Here is a 19,752-nt window from a genome sequence, read left to right as displayed (position 1 = left end):
CTTTAAAAACATTAAAAACTTCATTTATCTCATTCTTTTGAAAACTATAAATCACCTGATTGAAGTTTTAGAAAGTACAAAAACATGAGGAACCAGCAGAGTCTCCGACGTTTGGATTAATTTATTAAAAATATACATTTATACAGCAGCTACAGTGTTATGTAGTCGGCTACTTTAATACACGTGAAATACTCAGACATATACTGAGAGTGTCACATATAAAGTACTATAGGAATACTCACTCACAGTACTCTGTTGTGTACTGCCGGTTGTGTGTGTGATTACATTTTTAGCACAATGTGAACTCCATAGTAAAAATAAACAAATAAAAACTTTATTTCACATCACATTGTACAAATAAAGTTTGGATACATTTACATTTTTTTTGTGATTTCAGGAGGTCAGAGGTGAAATATAATATATAAATAATATATCACAGGGGAAACTTTAAATAAATAATAAAAACATTGTAATTATTCATAAATTATGGTTCAGTTTTGTGGTTTATTCATGTTTTTTGTTAGTACCTTTTTACCTCTACTACTTTTCACACACTAGTTATTTATTTATTTATAATTTCTCACTCGACAAACTGATTATTTATCACCTACAGTTTATTGATTTCTATTTTGGGTGTAACATCTTTTAGTTGTACAGTCTTCTTCAGACCCGCCCCTGTGTATTTTAAAGCCACATCATGGTGAGACCCACTTAGTAAAATGTGGAGGAAACTAGGTCAGGTACACACTATTCTTATCGATTTATTTACATATCCTCATATTTTAGCGCGTCTTTTTCGTGCGTAATGGATAAATTGGCGACAGGTGGACAGAGCTGGTTTCAGATACAGACTACCTTTAAACTGGAAAAGCAACATGTGACTTGGCCGAAGCTCCACGTTTGTTGCCTGTTGATTGTTTGCTGACAAGGAAAAACCCCAACTTCCTTGTACCGAATCAAAATTCAAACAGAAGCTCAGGTGTGACGGACCTCACATGAAATCCGGAGCGAAGACGCACATTTGACAGCTCGTTGTACGTTTTTAAGGACTCGTCTAATTCAGGTAAGGAGTTTTTACTTCACCGATCAGCCATATTATACTGAGCCGAGTATTTCAAATGGACTTTTGTTATTGTTTCATTCAAACACTTTTGCTCTGCTCGTTCATTCGTCCTCTCACTTCGGGTTCACATTAAACAGCAAAAGAAAAATACGCATAAAATAGAAAGTAGAAGAAAAAACTGAACCTAAAAAAAATCAGTCTGAGCGAAAGAAACTGAAAGTGACTCAGGTAAAAGTGTAAAGTGGTCGAAGAAGTGAGCAAATATTCACAATGGGAAACAAATAGAAGCTAAAAGTTGTAAATGTTGGAGATTTTATCTTAAAATGACTGAAATCAGTAACTGGTTATTGTTAATAAATGTTTTACAGTGATAACAAGTACGGAAACAAAAAAAAAGTACATTTATTCAAGTTTATTTCAATTAAGTACAATTCTGAAGTCATTTACTTAAGTATTTAATTAAAAATACAATGTTTATACTGCTTGATTAAACTCATTCACTACTTTTACTACATTTACACAGCTGGAGTTACATTTAAAATAAAAAGTACTAGATACTATTAAAGAGTAATTCAAGCCCCCAGTGAGTACAATTAGCTCTACAGTGATCTACATTACAACACTTATTGAATTCAATAATAATCTAAAGGTTTAGATGTTGAATGTATTTTCATAAGTTAATATCATCAGTCGTTATTCTGCCTTTAACACTGTTAAAATGTGTTTTTCCGAACAGGTGGAACATGAGGTGTCTGTGTCGAGGTAGAAGAGATGAGAGCTGAGGTTGTTGACTTTATATCGGTGCCCCGGTGGAGTAGCGACCCCACCCCGACCTCTCTGAACCTCTCTGACACTCCTGCATGGATCTTCCCTTCACTTCGCTTCACCCAAACTCAGAACTGGTCCCGTCCTTCCTGTGAGAAAATGTATCCCGGTGAATCTGAGCAGCAGCTGTTTGAGGCCCAGCTGGACTTCTTCCACAAGCTCGGCTACTCCACGGCTCAGGTTCAGGCCGTTCAGCAGAAGTTTGGACCCTGCGTAGACACAGATAAAGTCCTGGGGGAGCTGGTGAGGGTCGGGGCCAGTCGGGATGCCAAGCAGGAGCCGGTGACCACGATGTCAGTGCTGGTGCCCAGAGGGGACGTCCAGACTGCAGGTCCCACCCTGCAGGTGCCCGTTACAGCATCGTCTCCCGAGAGCAGAGAGGACAGCGGTGAAGACGACGACGCCCTGAGGCCCATCGTTATAGATGGCAGCAACGTGGCCATGAGGTGAGAAACTGAAGCTAAACTGATGAGACGCCCGACAGTTTTCATAAATGAGTTAAGTAAAATGTTTAATGTGAACATGTTTGCTACGATGAAAAACTCTTTCCACACTCAACTTATTCCCCAAGGACGATTCAAGTAGTGACAGGTATGTTTCTCATTTTGTTTGATTAAGGAAATCTCTGTGTGTTCTGTCACTTCTTATCTCGCCTTTCTGCCACTTTTACAACGTGTCTCACAGCAGCTCAGTGAGCCGCTCACCGTTTAGTCAAACTGCTCACTGACAGAAACCACAATAGTGCAAGTAACACAATGTTCCTCTGACATGAAGCTTCACCTCACGTCACCCTGTGATTCACTGTGTTTGTTTTGGATATAAGCTGCCTCCAGATTGAAGTGAAAGATGATCTCGGCTATTGTACAAACAGCTCACGCTAAAAGATCATGAAGCATAGTTGGATAGGATGCACACTGGAGACATTAAGGGGCTCTTGCGGTTACAGGATAGAGTTTGTGCACACGCTCAGAAGTAAAGCTGAGTCTGACGGGCAGCACATAGGGTGCTGTCTCAAAAACTTGATTAAAACAGGCACAAAACAAGTGGCGAGGAGACGAGCCGGGATCTCTAATGCGATTAATAACATAATAATAAAAGAGTAAACGGCATCAGATAAAAACATATCTCTGTAGATCAACAGGGAGAATTTTATTTTCTCATTTTAATTTTACACATGCTCTTTTAATCACATTATTTGTTGCACTTGACGTTTTCCATAGTGCCACAGGTTTATTTCAATGCTAACATTTTCAATTTAGCACATTTCATTTATTTCAGACTGGACTCTCAACAACACACGCTCAAAACAATGGTAATCTTAAATTCACACTCGGAGATGACAGGTTCTCAACTTAAGTGGAACATTTTTGACAAACGAGACAAGCAGGCTCGCTGTTGATCGTGTGTTTGATTTGCCTGAGGGATGGTTGAACATGAATGTTATTGTCTTTTAATCTGAGCATGAGACACCAGTTCGCCAACACAATTAGAGCGTCACCCAACTGTTGATTTTTAAATGGTTGGTAGAGAAGAGCAGCGCGTGTGTGCTACGGTTTTTCCATTTTAGTTCAGCTGCTTGGATTTTGAGCAGGTTGACACAGAGAAGCTTTTCCTCACCTAAACACTTCAGGTGTTTATGAATGCCACTCTGCCCGTGTGTAGGCTCGAACCTTTTCCTCATCCACTTCCTCATATCTCAACACAGGAACAGAGAACTGGGGCAATGAATGTGCGAAGGGATTGAGATGTGAAAACTGTGCGTGCGGCACACGCCCTTCTGTCCTTATGCCTTTTCCAGCCCGACACGCCCGTTCAGACATGTTGTAAACTAGCTGCTCGAATATGCAAATCACAGCGTGTACATTCTGTGTGTTTGCTTTTTTTTCCCTTGAAACTCAGCTGCAGCTCATAGGAAACACTTCAATTCATTGGGAACAGGCCTGGCAGCATTTCTACTGCACAGCTCTGTTAGACAGTTTTTTCTTTCCTTGCTCTCTGACTTTAAATTGAACTGTTCAAAAAGCCCCTGAGACCTCAGAACATGTACAAACGTCCTATAATCACAGATGAGCTTTGCTAAAATAAATACGTGTTGCCAGTGAGTCATGCCTTTAGCTTCGTAACTGCTCTTCAGGGTAGATTATCTTCAATCACTGTTGGCTACTGCTACAGAGTTGTAGGTTTAGATTAAGTGGCTGATAAAGAAACTGTTGATAAGCCAACAGTACTTTGTGGGTAGGAGATAAATAGCAAGAAACAATAAACACAAAGGTAACGCTTTACTTTATGTCACCCTATTAAGCATTAATATGTCCTGCTGCATCACCCAACTTCTTCGGAGCTTCAGCTGGCAGACAGCCACCCCCAGACGTTATGATCACATTTTCATGTTGGTATGCAAAACCAGACAAAATCCTCTCTGTGAGCCTCAATCTGGTATGACAAAGATCCAAAAGTCTTTATGTTTACTCTGCAACAATTTCAGTTTTATGCAAATCACCTCCACAGATGCTTCACTGACTGACTCCAGGTTTGTTAGCTCCTGGTTGTGGCTGACAAGCTATGTCTGAATGATGCATTTAATGAGGAGTTGACCAATATAACTAGTTAAATGTTACTTGTGTTTTACTTATGAGGTGCTGGTTGGTAGATTTCTGGTGGTGGTCTCGACAGAGCTTGGCTAAGCTAAGCTGTCTCCTGGATCTGGCTTCATATTTACTTTAATGGCATTACATGCAGCACTACCTTAGGAAATATAATAATCACCTGCAAACATTTTTATTCCCTGCAGGTGTTTAGTTAATTTATTCTGGCGGGAGGTAACATACCCCCTCAGGCCTGTGTGAGCGAAGCAGTGCAACCTGTTGATGATCTTAGGGGACGTGAACAGAGCAAACCTCGGCCATGGACTTCCAAAATACAACTTACTATGTGTAGTTCATAGTCATACATTTTGGATTGTTGGTCACACAACAACATTTAAATGTGTGAGATTTAAATTGATTAATTGAGAAATAATTGTTATTGTCATTAACATTACATTTACAATAAGTTATTTTATCCAAAGCGACATACAAGGTACAAGACAAAGGCAGGGTTTACATAAGAAGGTCTTGCCTAAGGACCCATACTAGAGGTAGGTAGGTACATAGAAGAGTAGTAAAATAAAAATAAATCATTACTTTCCTTTAAAATTCATAGTTTAAAAGCTCCCTAACATTACACCCCCCCCCCCACAAACATTTGCTTAGAATATTCACTAGTTTCTCATTCATTTCTCCTGCTTTGTTTTTATTCAGTCATGGGAACAAGGAAGTTTTCTCGTGTCTGGGAATCCAGTTGGCTGTGAATTTCTTCCTGGATCGCGGCCACACTGAAGTCACTGTGTTTGTTCCCTCGTGGAGGAAGGAGCAGCCTCGGCCAGATGTTCCCATCACAGGTAAGACTACGGGGATTCACGTGTGTTATAACACTGGTCACTTCCTTCTTTACCTGACACCATTAAACACTGCCTTCATTGTTAATTGAAATGGAGGCGTGGTGGGAATGGATTACTGTGACGCTCTATTTTATGTTGGTGGTTTTAAAAAGCAGAGTTTGCTTCTTTTTGTCATTATGTAAATTAGAGCTGAAATAGGTTGTTGATTTATAAATTAGCTGACTGAAAGAATTTTAAAAGTTGTTATTTTACATGCTAAAGTTATAAAATGTACAGGTTTAAGTCTCTGAAGACCGATAATAAGCAATTTTTCTCTACTTTATATGATGATAAACTAGATATCTTTGTCATTTAGGCCGCTGTTTCAGTACATTTTTGAATGTTGCTCTGAATGGGAAATACCCCATGTAGGTTTTTCTATTTTCAAATGCTAAGTAAGCAAGTTTCACTGGCAATCTAAGTAGCTTTACCTCAAAAGATAAAAACACAGGGTTTTTCCATTGGTTTACGATGCCAAATGATAATCATTTGAACAGTCATCATCAGTGACCGTAAATGCTCCCGTGGCCTAGATTTGGAAACAGCTACTGACTCTGAACTGCTCGCTTTCTTTATGTAGATGAACAGATTGGTCATGCTGATAATATCCAGGTTTTGTTGCAGGATGCTAAATCTGACTGCTGGGAAAACCCCAAATAAAAAAAATGCAGCTGCGGCCCCCTGAAAAATAATACTCAAGGTGGTTTATGATGCGCAATGTGCTTTTATGTGTTTATGATTTACCACAGACAGGTATAATCAGTATTATGGCCTGCAGTTTTACTGTTCTTACTGTTGTACTCAAATCTCTAATGTGCACACTGTTCTCAGTGGTTATAACATCTAGCTAACAAATAAAGTTCAAGTTTATTTGTATAGTATATATGTATATATAACACAAAAGCAGGTCAAAGCACTGAACAGAGCCTTAGGACAGTAGAGAATTAACATATAACAAAGAAAACTGATCTGGCAGTATGTTAGATAGACAAGGAGACCAAACCCTGAATGTAATCCTGCAGTGAATGAAGACAGCAGGTTTAACAATTACCTAATGTGTCTCTATGTTTGCAGATCAGCACATCTTACGGGACCTGGAGAAGAGGAAGATCCTAGTGTTCACTCCATCGCGACGTGTCGCTGGCAAACGAGTCGTCTGTAACGACGACTGCTTCATCGTCAAGCTCGCCTACGAGTCCGACGGCATCATCGTGTCCAACGACATGTATCGGGACCTGCAGGGAGAGAAGCCGGAGTGGAAGCGCTTCATCGAGGAGAGGCTGCTCATGTACTCCTTCGTTAATAACAAGTGAGGCTTCTTCGCTCCCGTCATCCTCAGTCAGTGTGAAGCTGTAGAAGAATTTCTACTTCTGATTCTTCTGCTCTAATATTTGAATTTTACCCTGTTGCAGGTTTATGCCCCCTGATGATCCTCTGGGCCGCCATGGGCCGAACCTGGAGAACTTCCTACGGAGGTTTCCAAAGGCTCCAAAAAAACAGCCGTGCCCATATGGTAAGAAAACCTCTTTACAGTCCTTTAATAATAGATCTGTTCATGATGACTAAGTAGCACTTTAAGAGATTTAAATGACCTAAATATGAAAACATAAACATTAACAGAATACGTTAATGTGAGCAGGTTTGCAGATGTAGCTCAATATTGGCCCAACTACAAGACTTTTTCACCATACAAGTGTCTAATATTAGAAAAAAAATATTTGCTTACAACAACAGAAATAATTTTTGAATAGAGTTCTAGTGAAACATAAGGTGTGTTTGTAGCACTCATGTTGCTAGGTCAAGTGTTTTTAAAGTGCATCGACGAGTTAGCCCGTCCCTAAAACCCCAGTTGTTGTACAGGAGTTCTTGTAGGGAGTACTAATGGAAAAAGATTAATCACAACTGAAACAGGTTTGTAGAGTCTCCTGATTTCTTCAGAAATTAAATTGGAAATGAGATGAAACCTAACGGCCAAGAATTGTCACACTTGGTGAGCAAAAAGATTAAAGACCAACAGACAAAAGACAGAATTGTAATTTATTACTGTGTTTTTTGTTTCTGTTTCTGTTTTGCTTGGATAAATTACATCTCAGGAACAATTTCCCCACATGATGAGTCTCAAAGTGTTTCCTATCATCAAGAAGATATTATTCATGTTAAAACTCGATACTCTTTTCTTTTTTAGGAAAGAAATGTACATATGGGATCAAGTGTAAATTTCACCATCCTGAGCGGGTCAAACAGTCGAACCGCTCCTTCGTTGATGAGCTACGGGTGAACACTAAGCACCCGTCCACAGCTCAGAAACAGTCCTCAGCTTGGTCTAGTCCTGTGCCTGGACAGAGCCTCTCGCAGGTGGAGGATATGGCAAAGAAACTCACTCTGGGCCACGAGGGCGGCTCTGTAAGGAAAGATCACAAAAATGAACACGTAGTTCAGGTGAAGGTGAGTCACCGCTCCAGCAAGAGAGCCGCATCTAAAAAGGAAAAGACGAGCAAACAGTCGTGTTCTGACTATGGCTCTGTGCGGCACGGTGACTCTCAGGAGCAGCTGGACTCTGGTTTAGGCTCCATAGACAGTCAACCAGTGGAGGCTCCTTGGAGTGTTTGTGATCAGCAGTATCGGGTGACTTACAGCAGCTGCCAGCAGAACCACAGCGTAAGACAGCAGTACCGTCCTCCTAAAAGTGCATCGTGCAGCTGCTGCTCACACAGCCCTCCATCTCGAGGGGCCGCACCAGTTCTCCAGCATCGCAAGCGTCACAGCATTGGGCCTGTCAGCAGCCAACACCATGATATGACCCCCTACAGCCCACATCATTACCCCAGCTATGGTACATACCCAGTTAGCATGCCCACGTACAGCCAGCCGACAGATTTCCAGCCCAGTAGAGTCCACAGCCACCAGCAGCCATACTGGTCCGGTCCGTTTGGGGCTCATCCTCCAGCGATCCACAGCCTGTCAGGGGAGTGCTCACAGGGGGATCCTGCTCAGGGGACACAGCAGAGTCCAAGTGTGGAGGAAAGAGAGGTGGTCCGGAAGAAGCTCCTCGCTATCTTCAGTGCCCAGCTTGTTGACACAGCAATGGACATGTTTCCTCAGATGATGGATCCTCAGATGCTTGTCGCTGAGATCCTGATGCTGCAGAGTCAGAACCGCTCACTCAGATGAGACGAGTTCAACCTGAAACCACGTCTTTCAGTGGAAAGGCCAAAACAGCTGCAGAAGCCATGCAAAACATGAGCTTGTGTTTTCCTGTATTGTGGTATCCACCTTTTTAGGCTTTGGAGTTGTCTCTGATTGGACAAAATAAGAGGCAGTACGTTGTTGATACAAATTGTGTCTTTATTTTAAAATGTAAAAAGACAAGTGGACTTGGGGGAACACCCCTCTCTTCTGGTACACTCAGTGTCCTCGTCACCAGGTCCAGTCTAATCCAGCTGATCTATTTTATGATGCTTATAATGTTCATTATTTGTTGATCTTATTAAGACATGTTATCTAAATTATGAATATAAAATATTATGAGCTTCATAAAGGTAGATGTCACAACATGATAGTTGGGTTAGGTACAGGTACATGTGTACCTAATAATGTGCCTTGGAAGAGATGAATATACAAATGCAGTTGTGTGTCATATTGGCACTGTACACTGTTTATACACTTTCACAACCAACTGTTGCAACATGTGAGGCAATGACTACTCTTCAAATGTTTGGTGTCGCTTTGAAATTTCCTCATTTTGCATGAAAACATAAATGTTCTAGCAGTGCCAACATTTGGCAAACAACCCCTGTTTCCAGCTACAATCGTCTTTTACCAGCTGAACAATTTCTGCAGTGTATTTTGACCAATTTAATTTGATAAAAAGCTCATTTCTAGGTGCCTTCAAATTTGAATAGTAATGTAACTTGTACCAACCTTTTAGTTAAACTGTTTAAATGAATTGTTTGTATGTAAATGTTTTATATTTACAGTTTTGTTTATTTAATGTATATATATGCATTTACTGTATTAATACACTCACACATCCGCTTGTTGGGACCAAACCCAAGATGGAAATATAACAGATATAGTCAGCGGTAGTGTAGAATACTCTGTGTTTTAAGTTATATGACAGACTGATTGATGATCAATTAAGCAAAGCGAACCTGGCATGTTTTTGTTATACTGTTGAGTCATAAAATAATAAACCATTACAAAATAAAAGTAAACACTTGTCAGTAACTGTCTGATTCATAACTAAGTAAAGACTAGTTATGATTAGAGGATCATTCCTGTGTGTTGTGTGACAAGCGTTCAGTCTTTGACTCATTTGTCTGCACAAGTAAATACTTCATCACCTTGTTATATTCAATCAGGTCTTTTACACAAGTCCATCAAATCCTGCAATTATTTACATCTTTAGACAGTTTAATCGTTTTTGACTCTAACGTGCCAGATAAACGCGTTCATTCAGCCTACAGGGATGCAAAACACCAAAGCAGAGGATTTAATGCTGCAGAAGGTTGTTCAATCTTGAGAGTATTTGAGAGACAGTATAATGTGAAGAGTATACTGTATACATTTACTATAACCAGTGGGGGAGGAACAATGATCCATTACTCATATATCATTACTGTTGTATTTTGTTGCAGTCATTTTACTGTTTTAATCTATGGCAAAGTATTTTTTAAATGTATTTTTTGTAAACTCTGAAATTAGTCACTGCAGCTGTCAGATAGCTGGAGTATAAAGTTCAGTGTTTCCCTCTGAAATTAAAAAGTTATTATAGACATAGTCAAATGAAGTAGTTGCTAGGTAAATATACTCAATGACTTTCCACAGAAAAATAGTACAAGTATGCAAAACCTAACTTTTTCTTTGCATAACACTGTGTACTCACTACATGTTCTGTAAAACAGCAGATCACTAGTGCTGCAGGTTAAAACAAACATAATGAGCCAATTTAAAACGTGTTTTACACCCTCCCTAAAAAAACAAAACAATTATTGCATCTGCAGCAGAAGTGAAGGACAGAAAAATCCACAGCGAAACCACATGAATTATCTTCACACGTACGAAATACAACTAGTGAGAAACCAAAAATGTTCAGGTTGTTCTGTTTAAATTATCTAAAAGGCGAATCAGATTATTAACAGTTTTCTCAGTAGTGGAAACAGCGCACACGCAGTCCTGAGAACTCTTCACTGAAATCATTTTAAACTGACCGCTGAAAAACATACACATTTAAACATAAAAAAAAATTAACCATTTGCTGCCACACACTGGTAACGTGTGTGTTTGCTTGAGGTGGTGCATGTTAAACAGATTGTGTCAGCACATTAAGAAAACAGGCAATAAAATAAAATATTAAAGATTAATGACTCATTTATGTACACTGTTTTCTATTGATCCACTCTTAAAATACATTCCCTTCTATGGTGCATTTAAAATGTAGATATACTAAATATATATTAACACACGTTCAAAGGCTCATTACATCCATAGACGTGCTGTGGTGAGGATGTGGAACAACTAGTGTTTTTTCTTGATGTGCTACTTGCAGCACTTAATAGAAAATATGGGAAAAAAACAAATAGTCATACAGTAAAAGCTACAGAGAAGCTAAGAAGGACTTGATATGATCTCTTCACATGGAAGTGGGGATATTAGCGACTGCCTGAGGAGCTCAAAGGGTTTCAATGTAATGTTAATGGAGTGGCTGCCCTCATGGGACATTCTGAATTTCTTCTTGTCTCGTTAACTTTATTCAATGTTTACTGTTCTGTGAAAAACAAAACGTTCTGTTCTTTAGGTGAGAGACATTTTTGGGAATATGCCATTTTGCTTTCTTGCCAAGAGTTAGTCAGGTTGAGCCATTTGCTATAGTACAGTTGTTCCATTACATATTGAATTCTTTCACTGTTGAATATTTCAGCGTGTGGGCTCATAACTGCTGTGACCCCTTTTGCAGCAATAACCTCAACTAAATATTTCCACTGACAGTTAACTGTGGGAATCTGGTCACGTTGTAGGTCAGATTTGTGCAGAAACATCGTGAACCAGCTACAACCAGTAGCTCAGCCTAGCGTGAAACATGAAAATGGCTTAGCTCCTTAAGAGCTGGCCTCGCGCCAGCGTGGAAACAGTTTGGCACGTAATCCCATGTGAATTGTTATTTTAATTAGATTTTGTTCTGATTAAACAAACAAGCTAAAACGTGTAATTTAATTAGTCTTAAAGGTGTTTGAGGGGACAGACTTTGCAAGCCAAGTTGTCTTTATGCTGAACTGACTTTATCTGGTTAACTTAGATAAAAGTCATGAGAGCGACTCTTGGTAAGAAAAGCTGAGAAGACCCAAACTGTCAGGGTTCATTATCATAATGTTCACAATCTTCTGCTGCCCAGGAGACAAAACTATGATTCTCATTTCAGCCTCATTTTAGCGTTGCTCACTTTGTGCCCCACAAAGTCTGTTCAGATAAAGGTTTTGCAAATGAGATCAACTGGTTATTAAAAAACGGATAATCATCTGTGTGGTTGCACGTTTTGGATGTCTGCATCCATAACGTTTTACCACCGCAAAAGACATCTGTTGCACTTTCACAGAAATGAAAACAGGTGGAAAGAAAAATGACGAACAACGAAATAACTAAAAGTAAACCATCCATTCTGACAAAGGATCTAACTGAGTCACATACAGCTGCTGAACAGTAGCTGAGTCATATAAATATTTTTAATTGTTCTTATATTATTTATAATGACTCACACAAATGTTAAAATAAGTCTCCATGATCTCTCAACTACCTAACGGTAAAACGTTAGAACATTTTTATTGCAGCTTTAAACTTTAATCTCACAAATAAACCATGACTTTCGAGTAATAATGCAGTAGAGAGAAAACCTGAAAAGATTCCTATAGTGCCTTGGGCTGTGCTCACACACCTTGGCTGCACTGTTCACTTCACGCACGTTAGAAATGCAGTGATGCATGACTTGTGTTCTGTCTGCACTTTAGCACAATATGCAAATACTGAGGCAGATATAGAAGAAAGGATAAGTTGAGGCATGGAGTGCTGTTTATACACTTCAGACAGAGACAGAGAAAGAACTGTACTCCTTTATTTATTAAAGACATCAATTTCTGCCGCATTATTGTCACGTATTTAACTCAAGATACCTGCATCATCCACTCACAAATGCAGCAGTGTAACAAACCAGAGTTTCCTTGTGACTTCACGCAAGCACTGAACCTGATAATCACAACATCTGTGCTACTTTTATGAGCAGAAAATCTGCTGTCTAAGAATCTGCTGCATCTGCAAACTAGCTACAGGATGTCTCAGCATAGGTCACAAACATCCGATAAGTCCTCCACCTGGGAGATTTAAGAAATGCGAATCACTTACATAATTACAGAGAGAGATATTAACTTTTACTAAATAAATATACACATAGTTCCACTTATGCACATTTTGTAAATCTGATACCATTTTTGCTTGTTTTTCATTTTTAATATCCAAACATTTTGTGCAGACATTGTTTTGTTAGTTTCTGAACACACTACTCATACTAAAAAAAAAAAAAAAAAAGTGGATAATTGTCCAAAATGTCTTTGTTTTCCAACTTTAGGGTTCTTAATTGATATGAAATGAGACATTTTTAGGGAGCTAAAACAACTTCTATAATCAAGAAGCACCAAAAATGTCCCTTTAATGCAAGATAATTGTTTTTCATAAGTGTAATATATTTGTTACCAACATTCTTGCTGTTCTCCATAGAAGTAACTAATTTATTAGACTCCCTTTTGAATATAAGCAAACTTCATGTATTGTATTTGCACTTTAGTATTGTGTTTGTGTACTTCTACCCCCCTCTGCTGGTACTAATACTACTAATAATTAGAAATTGTGAAAGTAAAACATAACGATGATGCGTTAAAGGTACAAATGCCAAAATAAACTCCATTACCCGTGAGTCAAATGGAACTTGCGCAGTCGCAGTTGGAGTTGAAGTCATGACGCTGATTTTGTTGTTTTAACCCAGTTACTGTTCTGTCTCCTCTAGGAGGGCTAGTACATATATATTGCAGTTATGTAGCACACAGAAGAAGGACTTTATCCCCCGGAAACCAGCTGACGTTAGTTTATGTTGCTGTCCTCACCGGGTTTGAGGACAGTTTGTGAAACTACTGCGGCTCTGGGTGTTAACCAGCTAGCTAGCTAGCTAGCCAGCAAGCTAGCATCACCTTAGCTAGCAAACTAGCTGGTGTAAGTTTGCGATGCGTGGCTGTTTGTTTTTCTTTTCTCGTCTCGGCTGACTATCTAACTCAGCTGCCAGGCGGATACCCTAGGCACACTTGAAGCTGAAATATAGTCCGCTGTGGTTGCTGTCAGGAGTCCAGCTAAGATGTGGCAAAGTGTCGGGCTCACACTGCTGGTCATTGTGGCCACACTTGTCTGTGCGCTGCTCTTCATGCTGTTCGGTGAGTTTAAAGAAAGTAACTGTTATAAGAACACAGGTAATTTACTGCCTAATCTACTATGTATCGACAAAGTCACAGGATTTGGCTGACGCCAGTAAAGACTAAGGTCACAACACAAGGCTGATACAACAAGAAGCAATAGTTCAACATCTGTCATCAACAGAAATGTCAAACGGTTCCTTTAAAGTTGATTTATTTTAGGTCAGTGTCTCTGACCGAGAAGTTTCGATTACAGTAAAGAGATTCTATTTTTAACATGTGCGGAAAGGCAGTGTGGGACAAGTCAGATCGCAACCATGGCTGTTCCTGTTCCCTGACATGGGGCCCATTGACCAATAATCTCTAACTATAAGTTCAGGGGTTAGAGTTTGCTCTTAAGGCCTTTTCACAAATCTGCTGAGTGCAGCTTTCAGTGTGAAACATAAGATAAGAAAACGGGTTGACCCTGTTGTCTTTGGTTTTTCAGAGAAAAAGACTTGACTTGACAAAACAAGTACACTAGTGTCTTTATTAACAGTGATCCTTTCTTTACCCCATAGGTTGGTATGTAGTGTGGCAGCTCTTCCTGTCCAAGTTCAAGTTCTTGCGTGAACTTGTCGGGGACGCTGGGACCCCACAGGCCGAAACTCAGCCGTCCGAAACCAAGAGTGAACGTACAGCTAGCGTCCCGACACGAAATCGGCCCAGGACTGCACGCCAAAGAGTTGCCTCTCCAGATAGCACTTTGTAAATCATTTAGACGGCCGCTGTGTATCCCTCACGTGAAATCTGTGTCACTACGACTGCTCGTCAGCTCTCTGCAAACACCACATGGCATCATTAGAGGTATTTCTCACTGACCCTGTGCTCTACACTACACAAGGACCCTGTGGACACTCTGTAGTCAACCCTCCCCTTCAACAGGACACTTTAAACTGACCAGGCAGGTCTTCTGGTTTCAAAGGGAAAAGCCATTTATGTACATTACTGTCCATTACTTGTTGCCATCTGTTCATATGATTGTGTGCAGTGAGTCTGGGCCTCCACTCGCAGTCCTCCGGTTATCCTGCTAAAGCTGGCCGAGCTGCTTCCTGCCACCTCTGTGGAGCAAGAATATGCTCAATCGCAGAAAGAGACATGTTAATTTTCCTGTATACATGTTCTTTTTAGCAGAAAAAGACAAATAATTGTTCAAAATGAGCTTGTCTGCATCATTTCAACAAGAACAACTTAAGAGAAACTGAAACAGTGATATATACAACTGACAACTTTATTTTGTTTAAAACAAAAAGTGCAATGAAAAGAATGTTCATGCTGTCATTTTGTTGTTTCTTGCACAGTGTAGAACTCTATGTCTTAGACTACAGCACCACCCCTGAGGTGGAAACTGTCTCACCAAGTAGATAAAGCCCAAAGAAGGACGATGACAAGTGACAGGGCTTCATTCCAGTTGTGTAAAACCTTTTTCTTGCAACTTCTCCTTCAACCCTTTTTTTTAGATTTATACTTGAAGAATCAGGAGAAAGTTTGAAGGAAACAAGTGTTCAGAAGCAGCTAATACACGTAGTTAGCTCAAGTGTTGGAGAGATGAATGAGGCTCCCTGCTGCGGAAAACCTGCCCGAGTGGTTTCTGAACCCTCTCCCGTTCCCTGTGCCTCTCACCTGTATCAGTGCCTGCCTAGATGGCATCCACTGTCTGTTACATGGCCTCCTTTTGTATAGCCGACTGTAGCTTGGTGTCCATTACAGGGCAAATCAAAGCTGACCAGGTCCTAGTCGATAATCTGTAATGCAGCGTCCTTGCAGGTACAACTTGTGTAAGTCTTGCACCTTTTTATCATCAGTGTTTGTTTTTTTTTTCTTCAATGGAGCTGTAGCTTCAAATAAACCATATTACAAATATGTTGAGCCCTGTCTGGTTTGTTTCTTTAGTGGAAATGTTAGTTTATCATAATTCATGAAAGTGTGATGTTTTAGTTTATGCTAACTATAATATACATACAAAATATCTGTAAATGTATTTTTGTTAGAGTTAATTATATTAACTGGAAATTGAGGAGTAATTTGTTTACTAAATGTTCAAATTAAAGCAATCTTTTGTTTGAGCTTGTCTTATATTAAAGTTGGCAGCTTTTCTACTCTCAGACATTTTGGACACAAAGAAATGAGAGTTGTGAATGGTCATCGTTAGATAGACAGATGTTGAATTAATAAAATAATAATTTCATTGCCCAGCTGTACTATGTGTACAATATTAACTGGACTCACCACCTTGGCTTCCAGCCCTTCCTTCTACAGTTTAAACACAAGGTGGCAGCATCACACTGAAAAATATAACTGCAGTAGCTCAAAGACAGTGGATCAATGTCGAACATTATCACTTTGCTGCATGTTCCAATAATTATAGACACAAATGGTGGAAAGTAACTAACTGAAGTCTTGCTATTAAGGAAAATTTTAAAGTAAAATTTATACAGTAAAACTTTTTACTTTATACTTCACTACACATCAGAGAGAAGTACTTTATTGTACTCCACAACATTTAGTTAATAGCTTTGGCTACTGGTTATTTTAAAGAGAACAAAGATCATTGCACACAGCAATTTTATAAAGTGTACTAGTTTAAATTATTTCAAACTCAACCAGCTGAAAAACACAGAACACAAATAGCAGTGCTTTAGTAACAGTAACAGTGTTACTATAGTGTTATACTGTACATATAATAGTCTGATGGGGCGTTCTGAACTCTCGTGAGTAGGTTTTCATGTGTTCTGACATTAATGTACTAATAGATGTAACATTTAATGCAGAAAGAGAAATACGAAACTAAATATATATTGTTTTTTCTTTCTTTTTTTGTACTGTTTTGCTCCGTTTTTTTGCTTAATGTTGCTCTCACCTTCTGACATTTGATACTTCAGCTGAACTTATGAATGCAGTGAAGTACTGTAAAGTAAGTGCAAGGTTGTTTGGGCACAGATTTTACCAGAACTGAGCGAAGAGGAAGATTGTAATTACATTCATAGATCTGTAGACCAAAATGAGAATTTCTAAAGTTCTAAATTAGCTTTATTTCACCTGCATTTGGTCAGAATAGTTATAATTCTGGAGCAAAAAGTGCAGCTGTTTTGTTTTTTAGTGGAATTCAGAGGCAAAACTCAGGCTCAAAAGTACAAAAAATAATACTAACACATTTCCTGGCTGCACTGAGCTGCTCTGCTAACCCGTTTCCCTGTTAGTCCTGCTGGCTGATTTCAAATTACGACCATAAATCACTGTCCCGGACCTCAGTGCTGTGAATCCATCTACTGTATGTGTAATCTATATTGAGTCTGTCTAGATTTAAAAGACCATTTTAGTCTCTGAACAGACCTAATCCAATGCAGCCCCAGGGGTCATTAGCATATTCCTGAACTGCTGCAAGGATGCATCAGCCATGACTGTAGCAGAGTGAGATCTAACAGTGGAGCTAAAAAACATTTTATTCTTAAATAAATTCAATTTTAAATATAGATTGTATAAAATTATTTATTATTTGAAGGGAAAAGCAGGAGGTTCAATGAACTACTGATGCTTTTTAAAGTTCAGATGTATTGAATTTCCCCAGAGTTTGTGGCTTTAGACCCTTTTTCTGTGCCAGTCAGCTCTTTTAAAACTCAAATTAGTGTTTCAGTCCTGACTGCAACATAAACCGATCCTGCGTTGGTAGCTTCAATTTTATATTTTCAGTTTGAGAGAAAAAAGCACCAAAAACACAGTGGTAGAAAGAAAGTAAATACAGTATATTTACTCAAGTTCTACCAAGTATTTAAGAGCAATTTGACGTACTACTACAGTACTTTAGTTAAATGTTTCCATTTTTGGCTCTTTTACGCCACTATGTTTATTTGACAGCTATAGTTACTTTGCAGATGCAGATTTTTTAAAATAAAAGATGATTAATATATAAATCACAACGGGGTGTGTCTGTTTCTCTAGTTATTTTATGTCTTAGCATTTTTGATTAGTCATTTTTTTGTCGTTTTTTTTGATGTTTTGTGTCTTTTTGTATTGATTTCTAAGACATAATTATACCTATTTGCATGTCTGAGTGGTTTTGTGTCTTTTTTGCTTGTCTTTACATCTAAATTTTGATCATTTTATCTCTCTTTTTGGTCTTTTTGTGTCTCTTTGGAGTTATTAGGTGTCTCTGTAGTAATTTGGGGTCTCATTGTGGTAATTTTGTGTCCATTAGTGGTTGTTTTGCATGTCTTTGCATTTATATTTTTATTTTACATTTTATTTTGTGTCCCTTTATGACTGTTTTGTATCTTTTTGGTTTATTGAGTGTCTCTGTAGTCATTTTGAGTCTCTTTGTGGTCATTCTGTGCCTTGTAACTAAGCTCTGTTACTGTCAAAGAAGGACTCTCTCTATCTTGTTTCTTTTACATAAGTAAAATACCTGGTTACAGGATCCACTACTGCAAAAATATAACCAAATGTAATAAAATATAAATAACATGATGATGTACATTACTTTGAGTGTAGTAATAGATTCATTCAACTGTGGTATGACTCAAATTTTAAGAATCCACTCGTCTGGAATATCCTGTGTCCGTCATTCACTGGAACCAGATGCAAAAAAATTAAGAAACCACCATTAGAGTAAATTAACTTTGAAGCAAACCTTCATTCATAGTTTTATTCATGCTAATGATGCCACCTCTCCCTCAGATCTGGCGGAGTACATTTCTTGCTGCAGCTGGGGCCTTTTTCCGAAAAGGAGGCCCTGCTGAGCTACAAAGCTGTAATTTCAGAGACTGCAAATACTTTACAGGAAATGATTGTGGTAAGCCAAAGAAATGACATAGACTCTCCAGTGCTTCTCTATATATACATATATGTACAGCTAGAGCCTAGCTTTGCTCTTTGCTCCTGTCTTTGGCTGTTGGTGTTACCTCTCTGATGACCTTTGGTTCACTCAACAGACAGGTGAAGCTGACTTTTTCATTGCACATCACTGCAGATTTCCATCTCAGCAGCCCAACACCTGTTTGCTCTTTCTCTGCTCGACTAGACAGTATCTCATCGGGGAGTGCAGAGACAACTGCTCCAGGGGATTGAACAAAATGCAGCTTCAGCTCTCTTGTCTCTGCAGCACCTTGCGTAGTTGTGCAACTGTGGTAAACCAGAAACGGTCATTTATAAGATGTCTGGCTGGCTGCCCCTGGTGACAGACACACACTGAAGTGTCTGCTGCTGCCGAGTCCAGGACTGTGTGTTCTGGCCCGGGTGGATGTATTAGAGCTGCCAGGACTAAAATAACTCATTGATTCACCCATCTCTCCCCAGGTCTCAAGCATTAACATCAGCCAAAAGCTATTTTTCTCACCAGTTTGGGGCCACAAGCTCTCCTGAGAGACCATTATTACTACCCTGCAAAGACAAAACAATAGTTGAACAAAGCTATAACAAGTCAAAGCTATCTGTTAACGTCGTCTTACAAAGTTAATGAAGTAAGTGATTCAGTTTAGTTCATGTTGACGTGTCCGATAGAATTCACGCAGGTTAAAATTTAATATGCACACACCGGTACCAAGAAAAGTAAGTCTGTATGTTACTGAATGGTCTTTAGTTTCCTATTATTTGTGCCAGAGCACACCTGAGTGACAGGAAGTGAAAACATGGCTGACCCCTTTAAAGGGGGTCAGATGAGATGAGATGAGATTCACTACAGGTAAGACCAAGAGTTGAAGTGTGAACTCATGATGCTTTAACCTCAGGTGATGTGTGCTAATCATGTATCTGAAATCATTTGTTTGGTGAATTATCAAGACCAAGTGAATATTGTTTAGTTCATTTAAACATGCTGGTTAGCATTGCATGCTAACTAGCTTAGCATGCTAGCTAGCTTGAACTTGTCTGTTAAGTGGATTAGGCGGTGAGTAACTTAGCACACA

At 39.2% G+C, this 19,752-nt stretch overlaps 2 protein-coding genes across 2 annotated transcripts; both read left to right on the top strand.

Moving 5' to 3' along the window:
• The first annotated feature begins 741 nt into the window (after positions 1 to 741).
• si:dkey-206d17.12 (PIN_Zc3h12-like domain-containing protein) lies at positions 742 to 9,637 on the top strand. Its single transcript, XM_026348808.1, has 6 exons — positions 742 to 1,063; positions 1,800 to 2,334; positions 5,188 to 5,327; positions 6,441 to 6,675; positions 6,779 to 6,879; positions 7,552 to 9,637. Exons 2-6 carry the CDS (start codon positions 1,835 to 1,837, stop codon positions 8,535 to 8,537), a joined length of 1,962 nt encoding a protein of 653 aa, XP_026204593.1. The 5' UTR covers positions 742 to 1,063; positions 1,800 to 1,834; the 3' UTR covers positions 8,538 to 9,637.
• Positions 9,638 to 13,353: 3,716 nt separating this feature from the next.
• smim13 (small integral membrane protein 13) lies at positions 13,354 to 15,717 on the top strand. Its single transcript, XM_026346600.1, has 2 exons — positions 13,354 to 13,834; positions 14,374 to 15,717. Exons 1-2 carry the CDS (start codon positions 13,759 to 13,761, stop codon positions 14,562 to 14,564), a joined length of 267 nt encoding a protein of 88 aa, XP_026202385.1. The 5' UTR covers positions 13,354 to 13,758; the 3' UTR covers positions 14,565 to 15,717.
• Positions 15,718 to 19,752: the final 4,035 nt, after the last annotated feature.

The sequence above is a fragment of the Anabas testudineus genome, chromosome 11 (assembly GCF_900324465.2).
Source record: "Anabas testudineus chromosome 11, fAnaTes1.2, whole genome shotgun sequence".
In the NCBI taxonomy this organism is placed as follows: domain Eukaryota; kingdom Metazoa; phylum Chordata; class Actinopteri; order Anabantiformes; family Anabantidae; genus Anabas; species Anabas testudineus.
The sequence above is the reverse complement of the archived record's forward strand: the minus strand, read 5'-3'. Positions and strand labels throughout refer to the sequence as shown.